The sequence below is a fragment of the Acinonyx jubatus genome, chromosome D1, assembly GCF_027475565.1.
Source record: "Acinonyx jubatus isolate Ajub_Pintada_27869175 chromosome D1, VMU_Ajub_asm_v1.0, whole genome shotgun sequence".
Classification (NCBI taxonomy): Eukaryota; Metazoa; Chordata; class Mammalia; order Carnivora; family Felidae; genus Acinonyx; species Acinonyx jubatus.
Window position 1 is genome coordinate 80,904,676 of NC_069390.1, and position 27,055 is coordinate 80,931,730.

A 27,055-nucleotide genomic window follows, 5' to 3' on the forward strand; every position below is an offset into this window, starting at 1 on the left:
ATGAAATACTATGAATATGATTAAGTTTATGTTAGCAATCACTTTTAGTACTTTTTCAATCTTGTAAACTCTTAAAGAATATATGGCTACACAAAACACTTTAAAAATTCTAGTTATGCTTTATAAAGAAAAACAATTAAAAGTTCACAATTCTCTCTGAAATTTACACAATATGATACGTTATAAATGTAAGGCTTTGAGAAGAACATTGTAAAAATCAAGACCTCACAATCCAGACTAAAAGAAAAACAGACATACCACAAAATTTAATTTTTAAAGATAAAAATGGCATTCACTTTTTATGAAAGAGCAGAGGTTTCACCATCCCTGCCAAGATCTTGGGTAACTGTGCAGCAATCACTTCAGACATCATTTCTGGAAATTCAACACTCAGTGCTCGGGACTGGATAAATGTATTCAAGCAGTACAGATGAAGCTGCTTAACAAGCTGTTGGTTTCACAAATGGATAAAAAACATGTAAAAAATAATACATTCATATTCGTTGGTTTCACAAATGGATAAAAAACATGTATAAGAAAAATAATACATTCATATATTAATCAAACATGGCAACTTATTTTTCTAACAATATAAATACCTATCAAGATGTTTTCTTGATAAAATAACTCCCTTCACTCTCTACAGTAATATGAAAATATTACATACAGTGAAACATTCTGATAGTACAGAAAGATTTAAAGAAATGAAAGTTATTCATAATCCCACAGGATAAGTTATATGAACATTTTGGTGTCTTTCAAATTCTTTTTTCTCTTTATACATGTATACAAACATAGCCAGGTATATACACAATATACACAATGCATATATATTTCCAAAAATGCAATTATTTAATAAAGTCTATTTGTTAATGGACTGGATTTTTCACATAACAATATATTGACTCTGCCTCTGTCAATACAAGGAACCCAGCATAATTTATTTTAATCTAATTTAACTTTTGGCAAAGTAATTAATGTAAGTAATTTTAAAAGTCAGATAGAACCCAGCAGCAACAACAAAATCCAGCAGTTTCCTTATAGAATTCTTCCCATCCTTATTCTAGTTCCCAAGATGCAACCACTTTTAACTTCTTTAGCCCATGTCTCTAAATACTTATCTCTGTATTTCTAACAAATTTTGTTTTTAAAATGTGATGTTATTGATTTTCTATTATGGAAAATGAGACTTAGCTCCCTTATATGAGACACCCCTCCCAACTATGCACACTTTCTTTTCTCCTCATTCTCTGTATAGTTGTATCTCAGTTTTTGACCAAATCAATATCTAGCAATTATATTATAAATATTTTTATTGTTTCCTGCTGGATTAAATTTCCTTTATTATATGACTTATTTTTATTTTGCTAGAGTTAATAACCTAGTGTTTCTGTTTTGCTTTGTTTCCTGTATATTTATCACAAAGCCACAGTCAAATTCTCTGACACAATTTGTAAAAACTCACCTCAGTATGTTCACACCTACTGGTAATCCCTCAGTTCCATCTTTTTTTTCCCCAACACTAGTATTCTGAAACCCTGTGCATTACTGCTTCAAGCTAGGCTAATGATTGCTATGCTAAAATATCCCTTTGCATCTCTCCTGTATTTGATTTTCTACTTCACTGGCTTACCCCAGTGTTTGTTGTTAAAACATCCTGTAGATGTCCTTGAGAAAGGTTATATTTGAGATAAGTTCTCTGAGACCTTGCATGTCTGAAAATACCTTTATGATGCCATCATATTTGTTTGATGGCTGGCCTGGGTATAAACTTCTTTGAATATTTTCCTTTCCTTCAAAATTCCGAAGGCATTGTTTTCTGGGTTCTAATATTGCATTGAGAAGTACAACATCATTCTGAATCCTGATAATTTTTATGTGATTTGTTTCTTTTCTCATTGGTATATTTTAGGATATTCTCTTTATTTCTGGTATTCTAAAATTCTACATTAATGTGCCTTTGTTCAATTGTGCTGTGCTTTGTACACTGGGGCTTTACAGTCAGAAAATTAAGGTCTAGCAACTTTTATTCTATGATTTTTTATAAAATTTTCTCAGCTTGATTTTATCTATTCTTTTATAAATTCCTTTTAATTAAGAATGAACTCCCTGCAATTAATCCCCTAAATTTTCTATCTCTTCTAATTTTTCATCTTTATCTTTTTTGTTATTTCTTTTGAGTTTTTCTGATGTATATGTCAGCCTTTCTATTAAATGATGTCAGCCCTTCTATTAAAATTTAAATTTCTGCTCTTCTATATTAAATTATCCAAAAGTATTTTCTTGCTAAATGTTCCTTTTCAACTATTTTTTATTCTTGTTTCATGGATGCAATATCATACATTTCTAAATATCTTAATTCTTTTTGAATATCTTTTGTGTTCTCTGCTCTGGTGCCTTTTCCTTCATTACTTTCTCTCTGTTTATTTGCTTTCTGCCTTTCATTACAGAGGCTTTACCCATACAGCTAACAATCCTTAGCTATCTGTCCATATTCAGGAATAAGGTTTCAAATTTGACCTGATGAGTAGATTGTGAAATTGTCCACTAGCACTGTTATTAACTTATAATTCCATCCAAAATGATATAAGAGTCTTATTTTCCACACCTATACCTTTGCTTGTCTTGTATATTTAAATTTTCTAACATAAGGCAAAATTATTTTAGAATATGCTCAGGAAGGTGTATAATTCCTATAAATCATTAAATTACTCTCAAATTATACAAATACTAGTAAAAGGATATTTGGATGATCTATAGTGAAAATGAAAAAAAAGCACAATATAAATTCTGAGCAGTGTGATGTAAATACTGTTTTAAGATATAAGTACAAATATGACCTTGAAGAAACCATATAAAGTAAAATGTAGATTTAATATTTAAAATATTACAGAAATTCAGAAAACAATCATTTATTTCCTAGAAGACAAAATACTTACATCATGCAAGTTATCAAGAAGTTTTGTAAGTTGGTAGAAACGCTGTGAGCTAGAGACAACTCCTTTTTGCCTCAGACCAATTGCCTTGATGAGCTCTCTAATGTAGCTTGATCTCATCTCTTCAAACTGGTTTTGACTTCTTAGCCCTTCCAAAGGAACTGTAAGAAGATAATTACAAGTAATAGTTATGCTTAAAAAGATGAATTCTTTGGATAAACAACTCAAAATATGAACACCTTAAATAGGAGTGTTATTGATAGTTTTAGGACATATAAACATAATTGTCTTGAAGAATATGATAAAAAACAACTAAATAAATTAAAGGAAATTTTTAGCTTACTTATTTTAGAACTATATCAATGCTTATGCACTTAACTTAGCATTTGCTTATTCCACATCCTTGTCAGGAATGGTTTGATTTAGTTTACAATTACATGTATTCTGGGTCTTTTTTAAAGAAGAGGTATTATAACAAATACTTGGATCACTCTGTAAAGTTTAAGTCTTATAAATCTGAAGCATTTCTCATTGAGATTATTCATGGATAATTTATTTTTTTTTGTAATTTTAACATTGCTTTATTAAATTTCCTAACTCCTTCCTGCTGATAGGAGAAAGCTATTGATACCACAATACTTCTCTTTGTGATACTCTATTTTTATTTATTTCTTTTAATTTCTATTTTTAATTCAAGTAGTTTTGGTAGATTGTCTTTTTCTTTTCCTTTTTTTTTCTTGGTATACAACAATACTATATTAAAAATATCCTCATTTCCCCCTTCCCAATAGTTGTAGCTCTTGTTTCTGCTTCATGATTCAGTGCATTGTTAGGACATCCAGAACAATATTAAAAAATGGTAACTATGGCAAATATTCCTATTTTGGTGCTTATTTTATTGGGAATGCCTCTTATTCCCATGGTGATGTTAACTGGTAATTCAGACATTTACCTCTGTAATCTTTAATTCTGATCACCAAATTTTAGGCACAGCTTCCTATTCTTATTGCTAGTTCCTCTACATTGTCAATTTACCAACAGCTTTTTTTTCCTTAATATTTTAGTTCCTTCTGTTATCACTTATTTGAGATGCCCTGGTTGATATCTTCAGGAAATTATCATCAGAACTCCCAATTTTCTTGTTTTCTTTTTCTTTGGTTGTATTTATCTTACAAACAAATCTTCAAATTTAAGTGAAACAGCTGCCTTTTCTTGCAACTATATCTAGATTGCTGAAAGAAAAACCACATAATCTCTTAGATTACTATAACTCTATGTTAACTGGAATTTAACTAAACACTTAAAAAATAATTTTTCTTCTGATTCTTGAAGTACTATTTTCCTGTTGGGCACTCAAGAATGGAAACTAGTAACCCAGAGCCTTCACTCTATCCATCTAAGTATTTAGAACTGGCACTTGAACCAATTATTCTCTTTAAGAGAAAATCAGGCCTAATCCCAGCTAGCCTCACATACTTTTAGTATCAACCACTAACAAGTTCTGGGGATATGATAATCTAATCGTTACGCTCTCATCCTATGCTTCTGAGATATTCTCAATTTTTTTCTCCTCTCCTACACATTTTCCTACATTTCAGATCTATGTTGAACCAGCTCTCATAAATATTTCTCTTTGCTTTGAGCTCCTTACCTTAATTCATTGTTTCCTTAATTTATTACATCCAGTAATATATGATTGGAGAATTTTCTCTCAGATTCTTGTTGATTCCACAAGTGACTTTTAGGATTTCTTGCAAATATAATAGTGGCAAAATGGGAGAGGGTGAGTCATGGGCAGTTAGCCAGGTGCTATTTTAGATAAGAACACTTTTTAAAAAAAAAGCAAGGATCTTTATTTTTGATTTAGCTAACTTAAAAATACCATAATCATTGGAAAACTTTTAGAAAGTACAGAAAATACATATAAAATTACAATTCACCAGATCCTACAATCCAATATTTTAGGATATTTCCTAACATTATATTGAGAACATTTACTTACATCTCTTAGAATTCTTTAAAAATGAATGTTTTAATTCTCACATATAATTTGACCTCACAAAATTGTAGAAGTACAATTTATTTAATTGTCTTATCATTTGATATTTGAGATATTTTACCAAACGATGTTTATGATAAATTTATTTTTTTTTATTTTTTAAAAGGATATATCCTTAGACATGGAATTATTACAGTAAAAGATATTAACTTTCTTAACACTCATAATATACATTGCTAAACTTCTTAGTATTTAACTGTTTTGTGACTAGTTTTGAGTATCTTAATTTTAGGTAATCTTTGCTTTTTAGATATGAAAGTAAAATCTCATTTTCATTTCTTAAATTATTAGTAGGCTGAACAATATTCTTATGCATATTAGTAATTTTTAAAAACTTTTCTATTTTGTACTCATTTATCTATAGGGGCTTAAAATATATTTCAAATGTTTTTTGAAGTTTGTTGCTTAATTTTTAAATATTTTATATATTAGCACAGTTTTGCAACCTTATTAGGGCAAAGAATAGTGCCCAGGCAACCCAACATTTCTCATGCTCAAGAGGCAAATGTGTTTAACTCTTTCAGCTATTCTAACTTTTCCTTCCACAGATTTAAATAGCATCATTGTAGTGTTGACTCCCTTTTTCTTTTTTTTTTCCACAGAGTATAATTTTTATTGAGATATTATGCATATGCCATAAAATTCACCTTTTCAAAGAATACGGTTCAGTGGTTTTAGTATATTCACAGAGTTGTGCAACCATCACCATTATTTGGTTCCAGAACATTTATTATTACTTTTTAAATTTAAATCCAACTTAGTTAACATATAGTGTAATGATGATTTCAAAAACAGAATTTATTGATTCATCACTTTATATAACACCCAGTGCTCATCCCAACAAGTGTCCTCCTGAATGCCCCTTGCCATTTAGCCTATCCCCCTACCCCAAACCCCACCAGCAACCCTGTTTGTTTTCTGTATTTAAGAGTCTTTTATAATTTGCCTCCCTCACTGTTTTTATATTTTTTCCTTTCCTTCCTTTATGTTCATCTGTTTTATGTATTAAATTCCACATATTAGTGAAGTCATGTGATATTTGTCTTTCTCTGACTGACTTATTTCACTTATAATACACTCTAGTTCCATTCACATTGTTACAAATGGCAAGATTTCATTCTTTGTGAATGCCAAGTAATATTCCATTATATGTACATGTGTGTGTATACACACACACACACACACACACACACACACAAGTACTACATCTTCTTTATCCATTGATGAGTCAATGAACATTTGGGTTCTTTCTATACTTTGGCTATTGTCCATAGAGCTGCTATAAACATTGGGGTGCATGCGCCCTTCAAAACAGCATTCCTGTATCCTTTGCATAAATACCTAGTAGTGCAATTGTTAGGTCATATTGTAGTTCTATTTTTAATTTTTCTGAGGAACCTACATACTGTTTTCCAGAGCAGCTGCACCAATTTGCATTCCCACCAGCAGTGTAAGCAGTGTAAGTCCTTTCTCCATATCCTTGCCAACACCTGTTGCTGCCTGAGTTGTTCATTTTAGCCATTCTGACAGGTATGAGGTGCTATCTCATTGTGGTTTTGATTTGTATTTCCCTGATGATGATGTTGAGAATCTTTTCATGTGTCTGTTAGCCATTTTAATGTCTTCTTTGGAAAAGTGTCTATTCATGTCTTTTTCCCATTCTCTGGATTATTTTTTGGGGGGGTGATGAGTTTGATACGTTCCTTTTAGATTTTGGATACTAACCCTTTATCTGATATGTCATTTGCAAATATATTCTCCCATTCTTTTGGTTGCCTTTTAGTTCTGTTGGTTGTTTCCTTTGCTGTGCAGAAGCTTTTTATCTTGATGAGGTCCTAATAGTTCATTTTTGCTTTTGTTTTCCTTGCTTCCAGAGACATGTCAAGTAAGAACTTGCTGTGGCTGAGGTCAAAGAGCTTGCTGCCTGTTTTCTCCTCTTAGAATTTGATAGCTTCCTGTGTTACATTTAGGTCTTTCATCCATTTTGAGTATTTTTGTGAATGGTGTAAGAAAGTGGTCTATGTTCATTCTTCTGCATGTTGCTGTCCAATTTTCCCAACACAATTTGCTGAAGAGACTGTCTTTTTTCCATTTGATATTCTTTCCTGCTTTGTCACAGATTAGTTGGCCATACGTTTGTGGGTCCATTTCTGGGTTCTTTATTCTGTTCCATTGATCCATCTGTCTGGTTTTGTGCCAGTACCATATTGTCTTGATGATTACAGCTTTGTAATACATCTTGAAGTCCAGAATTGTGACAACTCCAGCTTTTTCTTTTTCTTGATTGCTTTAGCTATTTGGGGTCTTTTCTGGTTCCATACAAATTTTAGCATTGTTTTTCTAACTCTGTGAAGAATGCTGGTGTTATTTTCATGGGGATTGAATTGAATATGTAGATTGCTTTGTGTAGTCTCGACATTTTAACATTTGTTCTTCCAATTCATGAGCATGGAATGTTTTTCCATTTTTTTTGTGTCTTCTTCAATTTCTTTCATAAGCTCTCTATAGTTTTCAGCATATAGATTTTTCACCTCTTTGGTTAGGTTTGTTCTTCAGTATTTTATGGTTTTTGATGCAATTGTAAATGGGATCAATTTCTTGATTTCTTTTTCTGTTGCTTCAATATTGGTGTATAGGAATGAAACCAATTTCTGTTCATTGATTTTATATCCTGTGTCTTTGCTGAATTCATGGATCAGTTCTAGCCATTTTTTGGGGGGAGTCTTTTGAGTTTTCCACATAGAATATCATGTCATCTGCAAAAAGTGAAAGTTTGACTTCCTCCTTGCTGATTTGCATACATTTTATTTGTTTGATAGTTGAGGCTAGGACTTCCAACCCTATATTGACTAACAACAGTGAGAGTGGACATCCTTGTCATGTTCCTGACCTTAAGGAGAAAGCTTAAGGTTTTCCCCATTGAGGATGATAATAGCAGTGGTTCTTTCATATATGACTTTTATATCTTGAGGTATGATCCTTCTATCCCTACCTTCTTGAGGGTTTTTATCAAGAAAGGATGCTATATTTTGTAAAATGCTTTTTCTGCATCTATTGAGAGGATCGTGTGGTACTTGTCCTTTCTTTTATTAATGTGATGTGTCACATTGATTGATTTGCAGATATTGAACCATCCCTGCATCCAGGTACAAAACTCACTTGGTTGTGGTGAATAATTCTTTTAATATATTGTTGGATCTGGTTGTTGTGTATCTTGTTGAGAATCTCTGCATCCATGTTCATCAGGGAAATTGGTCTGTAGTTCTTCTTTTCAGTAGGGTCTCTGTCTGGTTTTGGAATCAAGGTAATGCTGGCCTTGTAGAATAGTTTGGAAGTTTTCCTTCCCTTTCTATTTTTGGAATAGTTTCAAAAGAATAGGTGTGAACTCTTCTTTAAATGGTAGAATTCTCCTGGAAAGCCATCTAGCCATGGACTCTTGTTTTTTGGGAGATTTTTGATTATGGATTCAATTTCTTCTGTTCAAATTTTGTGTTTTTTCTTTTTTTAGTTTTAGAAGTGTATATGTTTCCAGGAATTTGTCCATTTCTTCCAGATTGCCAGTTTTACTGGCATATAATTGCTCAAACATTCTCTTATTATTGTATTTCTGCAGTGTTGGTTGTGATCTCTCCTCTTTTATTCATGATTTTATTTATTTGGATCCTTTCCTTTTTCTTTTTGATCAATCTGGCTAGTGGTTTATCAATTATGTTAATTCTTTCAAAGAACCAACTTCTGGTTTCACTGATCTGTTCTACTGTTTTTTTTTTTAATTTGGTATCATTGATTTCTGCTCTAATCTTTATTATTTCTCATCATCTGCTGGTTGTGGGCTTTCTTTGCTATTGTTTTTCCAGCTCTTAGGGTGTAAGGTTAGGTTGTATATGTGAGACATTTCCTCCTTATTTAGGAAGGCCTGGGTTGCTATATACTTTCCTCTTATGAGCACCTTTGCTGCATCTCAGAGGTTTTGGGCTGTCATGTTTTCATTTTCATTGGCTTCCATGTACTTTTTAATTTCTCTTTAATTTCTTGGTTAACCCATTCATTGTTTAGTAGGATGTTCTTTAATCTCCAAATATTCATGGTCTTTCCCAACTTTTTCTTGTGGTTGCTTAAGTTTCATAGCATTGTGGTCTGAAACTATGCAATGTAAGATCCTGATCTTGTGTACATGTTGAGGGCTGATTTGTGTCCCAGTATGTGATCTATTCTGGAGAATGCCCGATGTGCACTTGAGAAGAATGCGTATTCTGCTGCTTTAGGATGAAATGTTCTGAATATATTTGTTAAGTCCATCTGGTCCAGTTTGTCATTCAAAACCGTTGTTTGCTTGCTGATTTTCTACTCAGATGATCTGTCCATTGCTATAAGTGGGGTGTTGAAGTCTCCTGCTACTATGGTATTATCAATGAGTTTCTTTATGTTTGTAATTAACTGACATACATGTTTGGGTTCTTCCAGGTTGGGGCATAAATATTTAAAATTGTTAGCTCTTTTTGGTGGATAGACCCCTTAATTTTGATATAATGACCTTCTTCATTTCACTACAGTTTTTATTTTAAAATCTAGTTTGTCTGATATAAGTATGGCTACACCAGCTTTCTTTTGGTGACCATTAGCATGATAGATGGCTCTCCACTCCCTTACTTTTTTTTAATCGGTAGGTGTCTTTAGGTCTAAAATTGGTCTCTTGTCAGCAGCATATAGATGGTTCTTGTTTTCTTATCCATTCTGATACCTTATGTCTTTTGATTGGTACATTTAATTCATTGACATTTAGAGTGAGTACTGAAATATATGAATTTAGTGCCATTGTGTCATCTACAGAGTTGGAGTTTCTAGTGATTTTCTCTTGTCCTTTCTAGTTTTTGTTGCTTTTAGTATTTTTTGTTTTGTTTCATCTTTTATCCACTCAAAGAGTTCCCCTTAAAATTCTTGCAGGGCTGGTTTAGTAGTCATGAACTCCTTTAGGTTTTGTTTGGGAAACTCTATGTCTCCTTCAATTTTGAATGACAGCCTTGCTAGATAAAGAATTTTTGGTTGCCTAGTTTTCCAATTCAGCACGTTGACTATATTCTGCACTCCTTTCTGGACTGCCAGGTTTTTGTGGCTAGGTCTGTCGCAAACCTCATCTATCTTTCCTTATAGGTTAAGGACTTTTTTCCCTTGCTGCTTTCATAATTCAGTCCTTGACTGTGTATTTAATGAATTTGACTATGATATGTTGTAGTGATGGTCAGTTTTTTTTAAATCTAATGTGAGTTCCCTATGCTTCTTGGATTTTGATGTCTGTGTCTTTTCCCAGATTAGGAAAGTTTTCTGCTACAATTTGCTCACATAAACCTTCTGACCCTTTTTCTCTATCTTCATCTTTGGGGACTACTGTAATTTGGATGTTATTCCTTCTTAATAAATCACTGAGTTCTCTAAGTCTTGTGTTGTGTTCTTTTGCTTTAGTTTCCCTCTTTTTTCTGTTTCATTATTCTCCATATTCTGTCTTCTATATTGCTAATTCACTGCTCTGCTTTGTCCATCCTTGCTGCTGTGGCATCCATTTGAGACTGCATCTAGGTTGTAGCATTTTAAAAATTTTTTTAGCGTTAATTTATTATTGAGAGACAGAGAGAGACAGAGCATGAGCAGGGGAGGGGCAGAGGGAGAGGAAGACACAGAATCTGAAGCAAATTCCAGGTTCTGAGCTGTCAGCACAGAGCCTGATGTGGGGCTCGAACTCGAAAACTGCGAGATCATGACCTGAGCCAAAGTTGGACGCTTAACCAACTGAGGCACCCAGGCGCCCCTACGTGTTAGCATTTTTAACTTCTCCTGACTATATTTTACTTCTTTGATCTATGCAGAAAGGGATTCTATGCTTTTTCAACTGCAGCTAGCTTCTTATTATTGTGGTTCTAAATTCTAGTTCAGAAATCTTGCTTCTATCTGTGTTTATTATTCTATCCTGGCTGTCATTTCTTACTGTTCTTTCTTTTGTGGTGAATTCCTTTGTTTTGTCATCTTGGAGGAATAACAAAATTAATAAAAAAAAAAAAAATTAAAAAACACAAAAAAATCAAATAAAAGAAGCTAAATCCTAGGTGTGTTTTCATCTGCTTGTTGAAAGAAGCTTGATAGAATAGAGAAAAAAGGGAAATAATGGAAAGAAAAGGAAAAAAGAAAAAATATACTAGAATATTTTAAAATTAAAAAAGAATAGAATAAAGTAGAATACAATGAAATAAAGTGAAATAGAATAAAAAATTAACAAACAATGAAAAACATGGTAAAAAATTTAAAATTTTTAAACGAAAATAAAAATAAGTTTTCCTTTTTCTGTGTCCAAAAAAAAAAAAGTAAGAAAAAAAAACCCAAATTAAACAAAGATAGAAGTAAAAAGAAAACAAAATAAAAAATGAATAGATGAACCAGCAAACAGAATGAAACCTGAATGAAGTTATATCCAGTTTCCCCTGGAACTCAAACTATGAAGCACTCTATATGGTCTGTACACTAAGCAGGCAGAGAGACTTGTGTTGTTCTTCTAGGGGATGTGCTTGGAGGGCCCTGCTGGGCAGGGCTTGGTGTAATGGTTTCATTCTCCACTAGGTGGCGCTGTTTAGTTTACTGGAGTCGATCTGGGTGGTGCTCACGTGCATGTAGGTGTATGTGTGTGTGCAGGAGAGGTGGAAATGGCTTCACCCAGCTTCCTAGTCTCTGGCATAGGAACTTTACACTCTCACTGACCCACAATGAAGCACCCCTCCTTTTTCTCAGACTTCCATCCACACCCCACCACCAGCCTGTGTCCAAGCCATCAGCCTGCCAGGTGGCACCTCCCTCCATAGTTTTATCTGAGATGGACAGTGTTTCAAGGCCCCTCACTTCAGAGAACCCTGTGGCTTGGACCCACACCTAGTCTCTGGGGGAGGGTCTTGCTGAGCAGTGGCCAGGTGCCAGCTTGCCCTAGAAAACATTTGTGCAATTGGGCAGTGGCAGAGGTTCAGAGGCTATGGCAAATCATAACAGTTGGTGCCTGGTTTCACCGCTTGGCATCTTTGTCCCAATACCATCAAACGTGGCTGCTCTCTGGGGTCTTCTGGGATCTTTGCTTGTGGGTAAGCCGTATGGCCTCTACCAAATTCTCTCCAATCAGGGGAACTGCTGATTGTCCCTTATGGCACAAGGACCCCTCAGACCCTGCTGCCTGCTCCTGGGGATTTGCCCTCTTTCCTCACCAGAGCACCACCAGGTACTGAGCTCTGGAATTTCCGACTCTGTGCTCCACTGTTTATAGAATCCTAATGGTATTGAAACCCTCAACTTTCTCCCCATCAGGGGTTTTGGGGAACAGATTTCTTGTCCAGTCCCTTGTGTTTTCACTCTTTCCCTCCAGCTACTTTTGCGGGAGTGCATTTTCTGCACTCCCCTGGTGTGCCACATTCCCCCACCGCCACCCTTCTCTGTCTTCTGTCCACAAAAACAGCTCCCTGCCCTCCACAGCTTTTCTCTCCCCCAGTTTACCTCTCTGCAGAGTACCTGCTGAGTTCTGTGCTCAAGTTATGCAGACTGTTGGGTTAATCCTCAGATCAATGTCCTAGGTATGCAAAATGGTTTGGTGCTGATGTAGCTGCATTTCAAGGATTAAACAAGCTGAGAACTTGCATTCTGCTCCACCATCTTGCCCTGTAGAGTTGATTCTTGATTTTTTATTTTTAACTTTTGATTTTCCACTACAGAAAATGAGGCTGTAACTCTATTTCCATCTTTCAGATCTACCATCATCTCCACATCATTAGCGCATACACATGTACACACACACACACACACACACACACACACACACAACATCCTATTTCTCATCTTCCTAATATCATTTTCGTAATATTAGTCATATAAAAATTCAGTGTTTATTGGTCATGTAAAATCCTACCACAGTTGAGTCACAACGTATATATTATGATTTCTAGTAGAACTTTTTGTTTTAGTGACAGTAAATAATCATCTTAATGGGTGTGTGAAGTGGCATCTCACTGTGGTTTTGATTTGTATTTCCCTAATGATGTTGTTCCTTAATTTCTATCTGTATACCTTCATAGGAGAAATGTCTAAGCCTTTGCCCATTAAAATTTTTTAATTGTTAAATTGTAATTTTTTACATATTCTGGATGTTAATACTTTTTCTTTATCAGATACATGATTTCCAATTTTTTTCTCCCATAAAGTGGGTTGCCTTTTTATTCTGTTGATTGTGACCTTTGATGCACCAAAGTTTTAAATTTGATGAAGTCCATTTATCTGTTTTTTCTTTTAATTCCGGTGTTTTGGGTGGCAAATCCAAGAAATCATTGCCAAAGTCAACATCATGAAGCTTTTCCTCTATTTTATTTTTTTTAGGGTTCATTTATTTTTGAGAGAGCGAGAGAGAGTGACCATGAGTGGGGGAGGGGCAGAGAGACAGGAGACAGAGACTCCCAGGCAAGAATTCCTGATGTGGTGCTCAAACTCATGAACCTCAAAATCATGCCCTGAGCCAAAGTCAAGAGTCGGACGTTTAACTGACTGGGCTACCCAGGCACTCCTATGTTTTCTTTTAATAGTTCATAGTTTTATCTCTTAGATTTGTGTCTTGATATATTTTAAGTTAATAAGAGTCCAGCTTCTTTTATTTTTAAATGAAGTTTTCCAAATACCTTTTGTTGAAAAGACAATTTCCTTTATGATTTCTCCTATGTATTTTCCTGTTCACTCTTTCTAGTCCTCCAACTAAGTGGGTATTGGGCCTCCTTGATTCTGATTTTCTATATTTTTTGGGGGTTTTGCTCTACTTTTGAGAGGTTTTCTAACTTTGTCTACCAATGCCTGTACCGTAAATTCTGTTTCCAAATACTTGTTTCTTGGGTGCAATATGTTCTATTATCTTTCTAAAAAGGGATGATTTTTTAATTTTTTTTGAGGTTTTCATCTTCCTACATCACCTCTGTTTTCTCCAAATCTGTTTTTTTTCTTTCTGTTTTGTCTTTGTCTTTGATGTCAAGGCCTCCCTCAGATGCCTTGGTTATTTATATTCAAGAGTGCAAAACTAAAAGGCTGATTCATAGTTCTGTTTCAGTGGGTAGCACTTATTGACTGTTAGCTTTAGTTCGGGGCAATATGGCTGAGCAATTTCAAAGAGAAACACCTGCTATTAACAGATTCTGCAGAGAAGAGTCTTTCATTCTCCTGTCTAGAGGATATAAACCTGGAAGACAATGTTCTGAGAGATGGTGGGTAAGAGTATGCAGGAGGACGGTGTCTCAACATTTGGTGTATAATTAATCTGTTGTCATTATAAAACCCCTCACCCTCAACAGTGCCTACAGTTTCATCAGTTAATTTGCCCTCTGTTATATCCTCTTCAGGAGGATAACCTAAGGTCTCTGCCTGAGTTGGAGAGGGAAAATTTTGTGGTTAAATGATTTTTGGACCCAGATTTTAAAAAGAGCTTTGTGTTTTCAACTCTACCTTCACTTTCATCTCAAAAAATCATTGTTGTCACCAACTGAGAACCATGCCAAAGATTTGATATTTCAAATTAAACCTCTTGTTTTTTCTTACTTCTGGCCTAGGATCCAACTTTCTCAGGTATGCTAAATTAGTTCTGTTTGCTGGCTTGTAGAATGTCATAGCTATTGAGCTTCTCATTCTCTTTTACTTTTAGTTCTTAAAAAATCGCTTTGGTAATATTTTAGTGTAGTTTTAGAGTGAACAGTGGTGTGTTCAACTTGCCATACTTCCTTGGGAGATTTCATTTTAATTTTTAGTGGCACATTGGAGGTTTAAATACTTATGTATCAAATCATTGAACTTTTCTTTTGTCAACTCTCCAAATAAATTGCATTTATTTTTAAAAAGGTATTCCTTATTTGAAATCTCAAAATCATTTGTATTCCTTACAGTGTGTTTTTAACTTTTAAAGTGTGAACATATAACTCAATTATCTGGTATTTATTTTAGGATATAACTTGAGCTAAATATCCAAACTGAGTTTTCCTCAAACATAAAACTGATTTTTCCTAACAATATTTATTTGCTCCATACTCATTGATTTGTGATATTTCCACTACAGTATATTAAGTTCTACTATATACAAGTCTGACTTTACTAACAATTCAGTATATCTATTCTCCCATGCTGTGTTAATTAGTGTAGATTTCTAACTCTCGTCTCCACTTCAAAATTTTTGTAATACTTATATACTTATTTTTTAAGATTTAAATATGACTTCCCAAAAGCTTTGCCAAGTCTCTCCTCAAAAATCCCATTATGATTTTTATTAGAATTTGTAGAAATCATAAGTACTATTCAGTAAATATTGCTGTTTTTCCCTTTTGTTGAAGCTGCAAGTGGCCAAGAATCTTGCTTTCTATGGTGTGTGAATGGAAGTTATAGGTATGTTACTTCCTTTCCTCACCACTTCCTTCCTTACCAATGCTCTAGCGATTGGAGAAATGCATGTCAAGATATAACTCCCATGTACCTGGGCACCTGAGGGACAACAATGAGCAGAGCCTCCCTGTTGATCTGCATTGGACATATAGTGGGAAAAATATATACTTAACCTTTTTTTTTTTTGTTAAGCTACTGAGATTTTAGGGCTGTTTGGACCTCCAGCACAGTGTAGCCTATCTATAATATAGAATTATGTTAATGATATCAACTAATTTGGGAAATCTAGGATTATCTATAACATAACTGCTATAGGATTTATTACTGTCAAGAAAGGGGTTAAATACTGTAATATTAAGTTTATTTCAGTTGACTCTCTTGGCTAGTTCCATATCAATACTTTAGTCCCCTTTATGATATTTTATCAAGTTAGACTTGAAGGCCTCTGCTCAAAATAGTGTTTTCAAGGTAGGGGGATAGGGCTATGGATCCTTAGATCCTGTATTTGTCCTTGTGTTTTCATAGATTTTCATGAGGAAAACTTTCTTTTTAAGGCATTAGTGCTTTTTGTGCCTTTTCTCCTGATGTATACCCCCACCCCTCTACTATTTGAGATTTGTGTTATTAGAAAGAAGTACTTGAAAAGATGCTACTGAGAAAGACCCTTGGCTCACCTTCTACCTAAGGTCTTAGCTCTCAGTGGTTCTCTTTCAAATCACTATGAGTGACAGAAGGATCAGTTCAGAAATTCAAAGGCTGAGCCTACCTGTGCATGTTCCAAGGACACAGAAAAAGGTGGAAAGTGAAAGCAGTTTTTAAAAATTTTCTCACCCAGATCTTTAGGAATCCACTGAGGCAGAGGTATGTGTGTTCTTTGTGTATGAGAGAGTGAGATGGATATTTGCCTGTCCTTCTGGTGACCAATCTATGTTTCATATTTCTTGGGGTGTATAGCTAAAGTGCATTTTCTAGCTTCTCCTACAGTTAATATGGGTCAAGAAATGTGGGTAAAAGTGACATATAACACTTTCAGGCCTCACTTCCATATCTTTTATCACTAGGTGCTTACCTTCTATTCAGATCAAATGGAGGACTCCAAGCTGCTATGTTAAGAGTGGAGTCCCTAGACGGAAGGAATGTGGGTTTTCTTGCTAACCCGCTGGACTGTGAATATGAGTGACAAACTATTGTGTTATGCCACTGATCTTTGTAGATATATGTTATAACAGCCTATTCTGATATTAAGAGAATAGTTCCAAACAAAATTGTGTATTTTATATAGTAAGTCCTTTATGGAGTGGGAGTGGAAGGAAGATCGTTTGTGTTTATGTAATATTATCTAGTTCACAAACCTAATTAGGTGAATATGAAAATGTCATTTAATCATGTTTTATCTGAAAAAATATATATAATTGGCTGAATTGGTGGACTATTTTACTCTCATGTAAAACCTGACAAGTGTGAAGTAAGTTTATTAATGTCTATGACAGTATATTAGGTGGTTCTCCTTTGCAGTCACAATCTAAGATTCATACCTCATGTATAAGGATATGATCATATTGTTATTTGAGACTTTCCCATTGAATTAAAAATTAAGAAAGTAAATATCTTATAAAAATTGCTTGTAGTCACTCACTTGTATTAAGAAGTAGCAATACTTTCATACACAGGAACTCTTCTTGGCTAACTTGAAGCTTGACAAACTCCTGTGGAATCTGCCACATGGTGAGGCATAGTGAATAGAATGATGATTCCTTCATCCTCTGTCTTATATCACACACAACACACACAAGAGAAAGCAAGAAGGAAAAAACATACACATGGTGTCTTAGCCAGTTTGTGTGATTTACCAGAGAAAATGGCATTTGGTAACTTATATATTATTAAAAATGTCTTTTTGTAAACACACTCAATATTTTGAAGTTTAAGCAAAATAAACCAATAAAGTAAATCATTCACAATGCTGAATTTTTTGAAGTTAAGAAATTTTAAAGTTAGAAAATCACATTAAATACACATGTTGCTTCTCACTTTTATTATTACATTTTAAAAACCTAAGGAGTTGAGAATGTGGAGCTGAGGAAATCATTTATTTATGATTTTTTTCTGTTAAAAATATATAAAATTTTATATGTAATCCAATGGGAGAATGGATTCAGTTCACAGAAATTGAAGAGTATAGAATAGTTCAGTGTATTCAGTTGAGAGTATTCAGTGTAGAACAGTTATACTGTGAACTATTCTAGGGGAAATGTATGGTGATCAAGAAAAGAGAACATTACAAAGGATTAAACAATTGACAAAGCCAAACACTAATTCTGAAGGTTGGGGACATTTTTTAAAGGTATTTTCTCAACCATGTGTTCTGCAATATCTACATTAGTCACATGCAGCTAACACAAATAGTGAAAAGAAAACTAGATTTTGACTCAGAAGAACTAACATTAATCCTGCCACTCAGATTCTTTGGCAGGATATGCAATTCCTCTGAGCTTATTTCCTGAACTGTAAAATGGAGGATGCTGATTCCTACCTATTTCAAGGGATTATAGGGCAAAATGGAATTAAAATATATGAAAATTATCCATTACCTATAAAGACTTACACAAGTAACTTATATGCTATAAAATTCTGAGTCAGCATTCATCATTAGAATGGTATAAGTATTTCCACGAGAAGATTCTTATTCAGTTTAAGGTTATACATAGAAAATTAATTATAGTAATTTAAATACAGCCAAGAAAATTGAAATATTTATCTTTTAATTTCTAAAATAAATTATTAGCGATTTTTCCTCTAGAAGGAGAGATAATGTCTTTATTTTCTGAAGGTAAGTCAATACTTTCAAGCAAAATTATTTCTAATTTACATAATTATCTTCATCAGTACAAAGGTATAAAATTTTAATTTGATAAACTAAAAGTTTCATTTTATCTTTAAGTATGTTTCTTGACACATTGAAACAAAAGGGGAAATCTCCAAATATCAAATTACTAATATAATGATAACAATTTTATTAATTTTGTTATATCAAGCTATATCCTGAGACAATTCTGATAAAGTTTTCAGGAAAATTCTTTTATTTAGGATACCAATAGTATAATCATCTATTGAAATGTAATTTCTAAGATTATCCTACATATACACTGTAATAATAAGAACAAAAATCAAGTTACTACTTACTCATTTAGTATTAGATCAGGTGCAAAATATAGCATCTGCCCACTGACATGTTTATAAGATCTCCATCCTAGTCCAAACACCATTAAGCTCATCCAAGAATACTGGATGAGAGTTATCTGGTCATCAATATGTAAGTTTCTAAAACCTACAAAACAAATTAAAAAATAAAATGAGCCCCAAAATCACTTGTGTTAAAATGCTGAAAGTACATAGAAATTTGAAAATAGATGTAAGTAGGGTAATATGTTGTTTTTAATTTTAATATATTTTATACTACAAATGAGGAAATATTAATAAATAATACCTGAGAAATTAAAAAGGAATAACATTGGAAGTCATTAAAAATGGTCACTATGTTTTAGCATTTCTGGGAATTCACTGATTGATGGTCATCCATCATTGACACATACAATATTCATTTATTGAGAATCACTTGTCTGTTAGGCACTGTGTTAAAATGGCAGGGTTAGGAAAATGGAAGACCCAACCCCTACCCTTAAAAGAAACTCGTAAGTTGACAGGAGAGACAAGCACATACTTATGTGCACCAGGAATTGGGAAGCAGGTCAGGAAAAACTCCCAAAGAGATCATGCTCAAGCAGAGTATAATCAGTTTGTTAAAGAATCTTGAGTCTTTGGACTTTAAAAAAAAACTGGTTTTATTTTGTAAAACCACTGCTTTCAATCGTGCTTTATTTTTATTTAACATCCTTTAATTATCTCTTAGGTAGATTCCATAGTTTATGGTCACTTTTGTTTTTTGGAACTTAACCCAGTCTCACTTTAAACTATCATGTGGTTTAAAAGGTTTAGGGAGAGAAAAAGAGAGAGTGCATCCTTCTCTGGTGTTGGTGGCAGAGGGAAGACAGCAGGGAGAGGGCAAATGCATTGACTTAAGTGGTCAAAACCTTCTTTTCATCTCTTTTCAATTCTTTTTGCCTGCTTTGCAGAAGATCACCAGCCCAGCGCTGATGAACTTAAAGGAGGGAGAGGCAAAGAGGTAAATTTGGAGATGGAGGCTGTGGTCAGATATATCTATTAAGGAGCAACAATAGCCTTATTTGTGTTGTGGAGGCATCCTTGGTAGCCATGTGGAAGACATATTCAAGGGAATAAGTCTGGAGTTACAGAAAAAAGTTGGGAGCTATTGCCAAAGGCCAGATGAGAGATGATAAAAGTCTGAGATAAGCCAACAGGTAGGAATACGGAGCAGGGAGTACATCAGGGAAATATTTAAAGGGTAAAATCCAAGAGATTTGGTAACTGATTGTATATAGGTAGGAGAAAGAAGGAGCCTAGTAGATATTTCAGTATTTTTACAGGAATGGTGGAGGAAAACAGCATTACTGAGACAAAATAGAGAAGAAATAGGCTAGGGACAAAATCGTAAGTTTTGATACGTTGGAGCGACTTTTGAAATGTCTAGATAGCAGTTAAACAAATGAATTAGAAATATAGAGGGGCTTTGGGTGGCTCAGTCAGTTGACCATCTGACTTCAGCTCAGGTCATGATCTTGAGGTTTGTGAGTTTGAGCAAGGCGACAGGCTCTGTGCTGACAGCTTGGAGCATGGAGCCTATTTCAGATTCTGTGTCTCCCTCTGTCTCCGCTCCTCTCTCGCTTGTGCTCTGTCTCTCTCAAAAAAAAAAAACATTAAAACATTAAAAAAAACAAACATTAAAATATTAAAAAAATTAAAAAACATTAATAATAAAAAAATTTTTAAAATAAATATGGATAGATGAACTGTAAGTATGAACTTGGAAATTCTTTGTTTTTGAGTATGCTGAAACAATGAGAGTAGATGAAATCTTTTATTAAAGGTACATAAAAATCAAGTGTTTTGGTGGGAACATCAACTATTTTCCACAAAGCTACTTTAATAACATCTGTTCTGCCTAAGAATTTGTTGAAATCTACTTACAAATGACCTATTTCAAAAGTAAAACCCAAACAAAACTTGATTCCTTACAGGTTAAAACAAATGTATTTCCTGATTCTGTGAATCATCTCAAGGTAGGTAGAAAAGAACGTTATCTTTTCTCCATACACTCCTGATAGTCCCATCTTCCTGTGAATAGAAGACTGCTATTCCCTTCTTTAAAATCTTAGCCTCACACAACCAAAAACAACTCTCATGCAAATTCATAATTAGGAATGCCACAGTAGACATCTGCCTCTTTTTTTCGGGGGTGGTGGTGAGGGGTGTCAACTCTTTAGTATCTAACTTTCTGTCTTCCCTCCCTCTCAGTCTTCCTTTCTTCCTCTAGGTGGATAGAGTTTCCCATTGGTTGTATTTTGGTGAGAGCAAGTGTCCCCAGTGAAACTGGCTAAGGACTCTACTTCCCTGAGCTTGTGATCTGGATTTGACCCACTGAACACGTACTACCTAGACTTTGAATAAAAAAAAAAAAAAGTAAAACAAAGACAAATGTATGCTTAGGCTCTATTCTGGATGGCAGTGGTTGGATGGCAGTGGTACCCAGTGAGGGCAGAATCCAGTGGAGGCATTTGTGATGTTTGTTTTTTTTGTTTCTGCAGGGACAGCTTGGTTTCTGCCTATTTTCCAAACTTATTCCAGTTTCTATTCATTGAATTTCTGGGGTCCTTCTAGGAAATTATTTTTTCTTTGTGTTCTGTTTCTGATAGCCAGAAGTGTTTGCTAAAATTAACAGAGTTGGCTTTTTTTTGCTTACATCCTGATTTATTCAGGTGCAGAAAAACTCCCTAAACAACTAACCAAGAAAAATGTGGCATGCAATTTTCATAATTCTTTATTTTCATATGACATATATGTATCTTCAAGTTCATGTCTATATATTATTTCTCTTTCAAAACAATTATGAATCACTTTTAATACAATAGACCTATAGAAACTAAAGAAATGCATAGAAAGAGTGCTTATAAATAATATTTTATAGGCTTTATGAAAATGGGTAATTCTTTTATGAATTTAAAATCATTTCATAAGAGATTAAGAAGTTTTCCTAAATTTTTTGCAAAGCAAAACTCTTTAAAGAGACACATATGTAGATCTTCCTATTGCTGGTCTATCTCCTTAAATTAGGAGTTCTGGAGAGAAGGCTCAAGTTCCAGTTTTGGCTCTACCACTTACTGAATGTCAGCTTGTTTAAGTCAGTTAATATTACTATATCTATATTTCTTCATAAGTAAAATCAAAATGATAAAGAAAGTTAGTTCACAGAGTGGCTATGACACTCAAATGGGATAATTATGCATATTTTGGAGCACTAGTAAGATGCTTATTATTATTCTACCAATGGATCCTGTAATAGAATTGCTGATGGAGAAATGGCTTTAAGAAGGCCACCAATCAGTCTGATGGGGTATCTCTAATATTAAAACAATAAGATCCAGAAGGCATTTTATATATTAGTAAATATATAAAAATAACTGTATATGTATGTATTCATACTTATTTATTAACATACATAAATTTGCTAATATATTTGTGATATATTATATATTAAGAGATATTTTATTATATATTATAAATTTAATATCTATAAATATATACTTATATATTTTATTTATATATTATGGAACCTATGTGATAACATTAAAGGGTAAATATTATTAATAGCAACAAAATTCAAAGCAAAAGCAAGTGTTCTATCTGGAATATACATTTTCCAGAACACATATTTCATATATGTATTTATTTTTCCAGACTATATATTTTATATATATGTTATTAGATATATATATATATATAACAAATTACATATTTATATATGAAAAATGACAGTCTCATAGAAATTAGGATCAATTAGTCACATATATTAAAACATTAACAAATTTTTCACTATCATCTTCAGGAACATATTTTTATTCTTTATTCCTTTCTTAGTTCCATAACTTTTTTTAAAAAGTGTTTAATACTACTTAAATATTTGAGTTACTATGCTACATTTTTTTCACTCTAGGCCTTAGAGATGTTCATCTCTAATTTGAAAATTTTTACATCATAACAGTTAAATAATTTGTTCTTTTTAAAAAACAGATTCCACTTATATTTACAGGTTTATGTCTACTTTATCCTGCCCTTTATTTTGTAGAAGTTGCTTACTTTTCTTTTTGCATTCTGGGATTACTAAGAAGTAAAAATAAATTACTAAGAAGTAAAAATAAAGGAAAAATTTTAGTAGATTATAATATAAAAGGCAAATCTTGCTGAAATAAAACTTTTGAAATTACCAATATTTATAGCAGAAAGTGTATTATTTCCATTTAACAGGATGAAAAAGAACTCAGAAAACAGCTTTTTAAAATAGCCACCTTTTAGAGGGCTTACCTGTGATAAATATACACTGTTAAATTGACTTGAACATGCTTGGTACAGAAGTATAATTTCCCCTCCCCCCCCATTAACTGTAATATCATTCATTACTTTATACTGAAACAAAGAAGGGAACACTGAGATCAAATTCCCATTGATGATAATGATCAGGTAAAGTCAGTACATTTGCAGTGATGATCAAAATAAGAAACTACACATAGAGAAGTGATGGATGATTCTTAATTGTGTTTAACAAGTAGTAAAGAAAAATACCCTTTCCTTTTAAGTGACTTGACCTGATAGTTTCTGACAAAAGCCCTGTTACAAGCTGTTCAATCTTTAATGATTAAAAAAAAAACAAAACAACTATGTGGTAACACATGGCATGTATGATCTTCTAAATTCTCCTGTGTTACTTCCAGGGTTTTGATAAAATATATAGATTGTGCTCCTGTAAAAGCTGTCTTGCATTGAAACATTTTATCCACAACAAAGGCAGAGCATTAAATGCCTCAGCACATTCTGACAAAGTATGAATGAACTTTGAGGAGCATAGAAAAGCTACAGCACCGTAAGTATAATCACCAACAGATATATGATTGTTTTTAATGAATAAGGACTTGATGGCTAATGATTTAAAGTAGCATAGTTCCTTTCATATCAATTCTGTAATTCAAATTTCTATAAATACCCTTTAAGCACCCCTTTGGGATGAAGCTTTATGGTTGCAATTAGGCATAGAGACTAGAAAGACTAATACTTGCAGTCTGGAGACAGAAAAAAAATGAGAACATAATTATAACTCAGAGTGATAGTAGTATGGTTGATAAAGGCAAGAATGATGTGGTAGAGCAAAGTGGCCTTTGGCTCAGTCTGGGAAGGCTCAGGGAACACTTCAAGTGGCAGATGATTAGAATCCTGAGGGCTAGTTAGAGACCAGCATGGGGGAAATGTGGGAAAAGGGAAGAATCTTCAGGTAGAGAAACGATATGTAAGAAGGCAGGATATTAAACAAAGAGCATTGTGGGAACTTTAGAGTTGCTTGAAGAGGAAGAATGAGAGATAACATTGTAAATTCAGGAGCCAAATCACAAAAGGTTCTTGAATGTTAAGGCTAATAAGTTTGGACTTTGTTATGGAAAGGAAAAGGAATGATATAATTGATTATAATTGTTGTTAGAAAGATGATTCTGATGGCAGAAAAGGATTGTTTGGGGGCAGGGTGAAACTGGTAATCGGGTTAGTCAAAGAGCTACAACTGAAATCTAGGAAAAAAGGACAAGGACCTAAACTGAATCATGACAGTAGCAGTGGATGTAGCATGTATAATGAATCCTATATTTAATAAATAGAGTTGACAAAATTTGATAACTAATTGGATAGGAGTGAAGGAGAAAAGTGAGCTGAGGATACCCAAGATTCTGTCTGAGGCACCATTTCAAGATACAGGTTTTAGGTTTATGGAGTAGAAGGTCATACTGACTTGGAAATGCATCCATGTGGAAATACATAAATAGTTGAAATAGGTGGTCCAATAGTTCATTACAGGGTCTGGGTTTATAGTATGTATTTAGGAGTCATCAGAATATAGTGTTAGTTGAAGACAAGGCTATGAATGGGCTCATCCAGTCTGTGCAGAATGAGAAACTACTGGAGTAGAAGATGGAACTCAGGAAATGCCAAGTTTATGGTGTGAATGGAAGAACAAATCCACAAAGGAAACAAAATTTGTAAAAAACATATCCACCTCAAGGGAAATGATAAATGCCAAAATACGAGTATCAGCCAGAAATGGTTATTTCATTAGTGTCTCCAGAGGCATGCAAAACATGGTAATGGCTGAAAGTATTCATTAGATTTGATAAAAAAAAAATTTGTTGACATCAACAATATTAATTTCAGTGGAATAGGATGTTAGAAAAATCATTTTTTGAAAGGCTTTATAACAGTATTCTCAAACCTTGACTTTACTCCTAGGCTAATCTCATTTCTTTCCCACCACTTGTGGGGGCGGGCAGTAAGTTGATTTATTTACTTTAATTGAGATGAAAGAAAAAGTCCTTTGTCACATATGCAATGGCTGTCCCTGACTCAAAGATATTTTGGCATGCTTCAAGGCAGAAAACAAGGCAAAGACTGTTGCAGTCTTCTGATACTGTTAATTGCAAGTAGTCTGGCCAACTGAGATTAAGGAGCAAGATATGTTTTCAAAAATGCAATATTTAAAAATATTAAAGCATTAACCCTAATAGATTTTTTCACAAAATAAACAGAAAAATCAGGACAAAATTTCTAAAAAGACAATATTTTCCCCAAACCCCTCTGTCACATAAAGTCTGCTACAATGTATTGATATATAGGATAAAGAATATTTCAAGGTGAACCTGAATTGGGAATGAGGACTTATTAATTTAATTTCCAAAGCCTACCCTGACTTTCAAGACCCTCCTTGATCAAATCATAACTATGACTCTAAATTTCCTTCTACTACTCTCTCCAACGTAAATTTATTGTCAGTGGCTTCTTAATACTTGGGTGATGAGCCCCCCCAGGAGGCCAATACTGTAGTAGTGTTTGAAAACCATATATATAATTGTATTTTCTCAATTAGCAGGTATTAAATGTTATCATTACTATGCTGTGGGGGAAGGTATGATAACATTTTTTTGTGTTATGAATAGAAAAGATTGAGAATAATTCACCAAACATACCTCATGCTTTCCTTATTTTACATCATAAGCCACACTATTCCAAAGTCTCACTTCTTCAAGGTACAATGTAACTGACACCTTGACTCTGAAGCCTTTCTCTAGTCCCTGAAGATAAAAATGTCTTCTGTCTCTCTTTTCTTTATATCTGTATCTTATGTCACTTTCACATACCACTATAGTTGTTTGTGTATCTTATTTATTCCACTGGATTGAAAATTCCTTAACAGAAGGAATATGTCTTATTCATTAAAAAAATTAACTATAACTAACATACAGTGTTGTATTAGTTTCAGGTGTACAACATAATGATTCAACATTTCTATAAATTACACAGTGCTCATCACTGTAATTACACAGTGCTCATCACTACACTGTTGCAGGTGTAGTCACCACCTGCAACCAAACAATGTTTTACATTATTAATGACTTTACTCTCTACAGTATACTTTTCATCTCCATGACTTATTTCATAACTGCAAGTCTGTATCTTTTAGACTCTTGTATCTATTTCATACATCCCCCTCCCCCCTCCCACTCCTCTCTGGCAACCACCAATTTGTTCTCTGTATTTAAGTCTTTTTTTTTTTTGGTGTCTTTATTTCTTCCTTTTTTAAAATTCCACATATAAGTGAAATCATATGTTATGTCTTTCTCTGGCTTAATACCTTTTAGGTACACTGGATGAATGGGCTCATCCAGTCTGTGTAGGATGAGAAACTACTGGAGTAGAAGATGGAACTCAGGAAATGCCAAATTTATGGTGTGAATGGAAGAACAAATCCAAAAAGGAAACAAAATGTGTAAATTGAGAGATACATGTCCACCTGAAGGTTTTGTTTCAAATGGTATGATCTCACTTTTTAAATCACTGGTAATATTCCATTATATATTTATACCACATCTTCTTTATCCATTCATTTATTAATAAGCACTTGGGTTGCTTCCATATCTTTTCTATGAATAATGCTGCAGTAAACACTGGGGTGCATGTATCTTTTCAATTAGTGTTTTCATTTTAAGTTTTATTTTAACTCCAGTAGTGTTCAGCTGTACCATACAGTGATTCAACAATTTCATATGTTACTCAGTGCTTGTCATGAGAAATGTACTCTTTAGTCCCCATCACCTGTTTCACCCATTCCCCTGCCCACCTCCCTGCTGGTAACCATCAGTTTGTTCTCTATAGTGAAGAGTCTGTTTCTTGGTTTGTGTCCTTCCCCCCCTTTTCTTATTTGTTTTGTTTCTTAACTTCCACATATGTGTGAAATCATATGGTAATTTGTCTTTCTCTGACTGACTTATTTCACTTAGCATAATACTCTCTAGCTCCATCTGTGTTGTTGCAAATAGCAAGATTTCATTCTTTTTTATGGCTGAATAGTATTTGTGTGTGTGTGTGTGTGTGTGTGTGTGTGTGTGTGTGAGAGAGAGAGAGAGAGAGA

The 27,055-nt window shown here is 33.7% G+C and overlaps 1 protein-coding gene across 2 annotated transcripts in view; it reads right to left on the reverse strand.

The window, feature by feature from the left end:
- Positions 1-238: 238 nt before the first annotated feature.
- Positions 239-27,055, reverse strand: part of PGR (progesterone receptor) — a 103,385-nt gene continuing 76,568 nt past the window's right edge. For both annotated transcript variants that reach the window (XM_027040081.2, XM_027040082.2), the window contains 4 exons: positions 18,604-18,748; positions 17,057-17,187; positions 2,940-3,097; positions 239-448 (listed from right to left, as the gene is read on the reverse strand). In XM_027040081.2, the coding sequence (XP_026895882.1) occupies positions 293-448; positions 2,940-3,097; positions 17,057-17,187; positions 18,604-18,748 (590 nt within the window). In that variant the 3' untranslated portion in view covers positions 239-292. The remainder of the gene's footprint in view (positions 449-2,939; positions 3,098-17,056; positions 17,188-18,603; positions 18,749-27,055) is intronic.